A 3,143-nucleotide genomic window follows, 5' to 3' on the forward strand; every position below is an offset into this window, starting at 1 on the left:
GGATGGGATGGATGGATGGATGGATGGACAGATGGATGGATGGACAGATGGACAGATGGATGGATGGATGGACAGACGGATGGGATGGATGGATGGATGGATGGATGGATGGATGGATGAATGGACAGATGGATGGATGCATGCATGCATGGACGGATGGATGGATGAATGGACAGCCGGACGGATGGATGGATGGGTGGATGGATGGAAGGATGGATGAATGGACAGACATACACAGGGATGCAGGGATGGATGGATGGGTTCTTGTCCTACAGGAGGTGAGCGAAGCCGGGGCCTCACATAGGGCAGGGCAGGAGATAGGAGGTGAGCATGGGGGAGATACAGCTGTCCGCCCGGGTGCACAGGAAATTACAGATTACATCGGCCGGCCTGTGTTGATGAAATAGGAAACACATCTGACCTACTTGTCCTCTTAAGAGTTAGGACTGGAGCTGGGGAGCAGCTTGAGGGGCTGTGGGCTTGGAATTGAGGCTAGTGGGCAGCTCAGAGGAACTGCCTGGTGAGGTCTACAGCAGGACTGGGAGGAGGTATCAATGACCCTCGGAGAGCGGCCACCGGGAGTCTTGTGGACTGGGGCTGAGGCTGCGGTTGTGCAATTCCCCCAGCTGCATGGGGGGGGGGGGTGGTAAAGGGTGCAATGACGGGTGTGGCCAAAGGGGGAGGAGAAGAGGGAAGGAGGAGGAAAGAGATCCACTTGTCATAAACACCCAACTTCCTCCAGTTTCTCAGAAAAGGGACTCAGTGCAGTAAGAAAACCCACAGTCCACACGGAGACCTGTCAGTACGGATGCGTTTGGACCAAGGTCAGGTGAAGTCGCTGCTGAAAGGCACTAATTGGCCATACTGTCATTTAACCTGACCGCCCTGTGCCTCAGTTTCCCACCCGTAAAATGAGGCTGGAAGGAAGAGGTTTACGAGACGTAAATGACGCCCCGTGTCACCCCTCGCTCACCCCTTCACGCTCACATTCTCGTCCAGCAGCCTTGAGGGGCTGAGAGAAATTTGCTTTCCGACTCACCGGGTCACTTCCGCCTTCAACACTGCTGACCCTGGTTAGAGATTTCCACGCGGCACATCAACATCTGGGCAGCTGCTCGCCTCTCTTGCTGTCTCGCTCCCTCGGCCTCTCGGGGCTGGAGGAGGAGCCGGCGGGCAGCCGCTGGGTCGATGAGGAGCTGGGGTTCGGCCAGCAGCTGGCAGTGGACACAGGCTCCCTCCTGGCGCCCAGGCTGGGTCCCCGAGGACGAGGCTGTGGTCAGAGAGGGTGGGAACGAGGCCGGCCGCCAGGGCCGAGAGAGCCTGCCTGAGGAGCCTTCTGAAGCTGGGGAGGGGGGAGGCTCCCGGAAAGGTGGATGGGGGTGTGGGCACTAGAGGGGCGTGCGTGGGAGGAGGGAGTGGAGCACCATGAGCGTGGGAGAGGGGCGAACGTCTTGGGAACCCCGGGCCAAGGAGACTGAGCGACATTCCTTGTGGGTGGGGGCATCTGGCCCCAGACGGCATCCCGAAAGAGGGAGACTCCAAGGCTGGGGCTTCCTCCGGAGACCCGCGTGCACCCCCAGGTTCCCGCTTTCCCCAGAGTGTTTCCGAGTGCACGGGCTTCCTTTCCTGGGGACCAGGACTACGGCAGGAAGGCCACCCCTTCCTCTGTCCAGGCCATCTCCTTCTGCCCCTTCCCTGACCCGTTCTGCGGGTCTCCGGTCCTGTCCCCAAGTGTCCAGAACTGCCAGACCAGGCTACTAGAAAAAAACCTCCCGAGTAAGTGAAAGCACCCAGGAAGGACGGTGACTCGGGGAGGGGTCTGGGTGTGGCCGTGTCTGGAGGGTCTCCCGCTGTCCAGCTGTCCCTCTGCCCGCAGGCCCCCCTCCGGGGGCTTCCTGGCCGCCTTCTTTTCTGGCGTGGGGGAAGGGTAGAGCTCGAGCCCAGTCTTCCTCCTTCCCCAGATGGTGAGGGGACGGACCTGTTTGCTGTGGCTGTTCATGAGTTTGGCCACGCCTTGGGCCTGGGCCACTCCTCGGCACCCGACTCAATCATGAGGCCCTTTTACCAGGGCCCGGTGGGCGACCCCCACAAGTACCGCCTGTCCCAGGACGACCGGGAAGGCCTACAGCAGCTCTATGGTACAGGGGCTGGGGACCGGGGACGGTGGCTTGCCCTGTGGCCTCATCAGCAGAGTCGGGGGACTCACGCCTCTCCGGCTCTCTCTCCACAGGGAAGGTGCCCCAGACCCCGTACGATAAGCCCACAAGGAAACCCTTGGCTCCTCCTCCCCCACCCCCTACCCCACCCCCAGACAGGTGAGTGAGGGGGGTGACCTCCCTACCTCGGCGTGGTTCTTGGTGAGGTGGGCTTGGTAAGAGTCCCTACCTCACGGGGCTCTTCTCAAGGGTAAGTGAAGACACTAGGAGCCCCGACCCCTCTCTGCTCACCTCTCCTTTCCATTGTAGCCCCTCTCTCCCCACCCCTGACCGATGTGAAGGCAATTTTGATGCTATCGCTAATATCCGTGGTGAAACCTTTTTCTTCAAAGGTGAGTCATCTTAGATCTCCCCTGACGACATGTAGTTGGCGTCCTACCCCTTTAGGATGACCCACCAGTCCTGTGGGGTTTCCCAGGATTCGGGACTCTCAGTGCTGACAAAAAAAAAAAAAAAAAAGGAAAGCCCTGGGGGTGCCTGGGTGGCTCAGCCTGTTCCTTTAAGTGTCTGATTCTCGGTTTGGGCTCAGGCCACGATCTCATGGTTGGTGAGTTCAAGCCCCACATGGGGCTCTGTGCCGCTGGTTGGGAGCCTGGAGCCAACCTGCTTAGGATCCTCTCGCTGTCTCCTCTCTTCTTCCCTCCCCAGCTTGCTCTCTCTCTCTCTCTCTCTCTCTCTCTCTGTCTGTCTCTCTGTCTCTCTGTCTCTCTCTCTCTCTAAAATAAATAAATAAACTTAAAAAAAAAAAAAAGAACTTAAAAAAAAAAAAAAAAGGAAAGTCCTAGGAGAGCTGGTCACTCCAGAGCCCCTGCACCCATGAAATCCCGATGGACTTCCTCGCCCAGCCGCCAGAGGGAGTCCCAGCACCCACTCTGAGCGAGAAGACTTTTTTTTTTTTTAATAAAGGAGCGCTTTTTTTTTTTTTTT

General features: G+C 58.2%; 1 protein-coding gene across 1 annotated transcript in view; it reads left to right on the forward strand.

The window, feature by feature from the left end:
- MMP25 (matrix metallopeptidase 25) overlaps window positions 1-3,143 on the forward strand; it is a 10,179-nt gene that overhangs the window by 5,647 nt on the left and 1,389 nt on the right. Inside the window, exons 5-7 of the mRNA XM_049637367.1 lie at window positions 1,962-2,138; window positions 2,231-2,315; window positions 2,466-2,548. Of these exons, the coding sequence (XP_049493324.1) occupies window positions 1,962-2,138; window positions 2,231-2,315; window positions 2,466-2,548 (345 nt within the window). The remainder of the gene's footprint in view (window positions 1-1,961; window positions 2,139-2,230; window positions 2,316-2,465; window positions 2,549-3,143) is intronic.

This window comes from Panthera uncia, chromosome E1 (assembly GCF_023721935.1).
Source record: "Panthera uncia isolate 11264 chromosome E1, Puncia_PCG_1.0, whole genome shotgun sequence".
In the NCBI taxonomy this organism is placed as follows: Eukaryota; Metazoa; Chordata; class Mammalia; order Carnivora; family Felidae; genus Panthera; species Panthera uncia.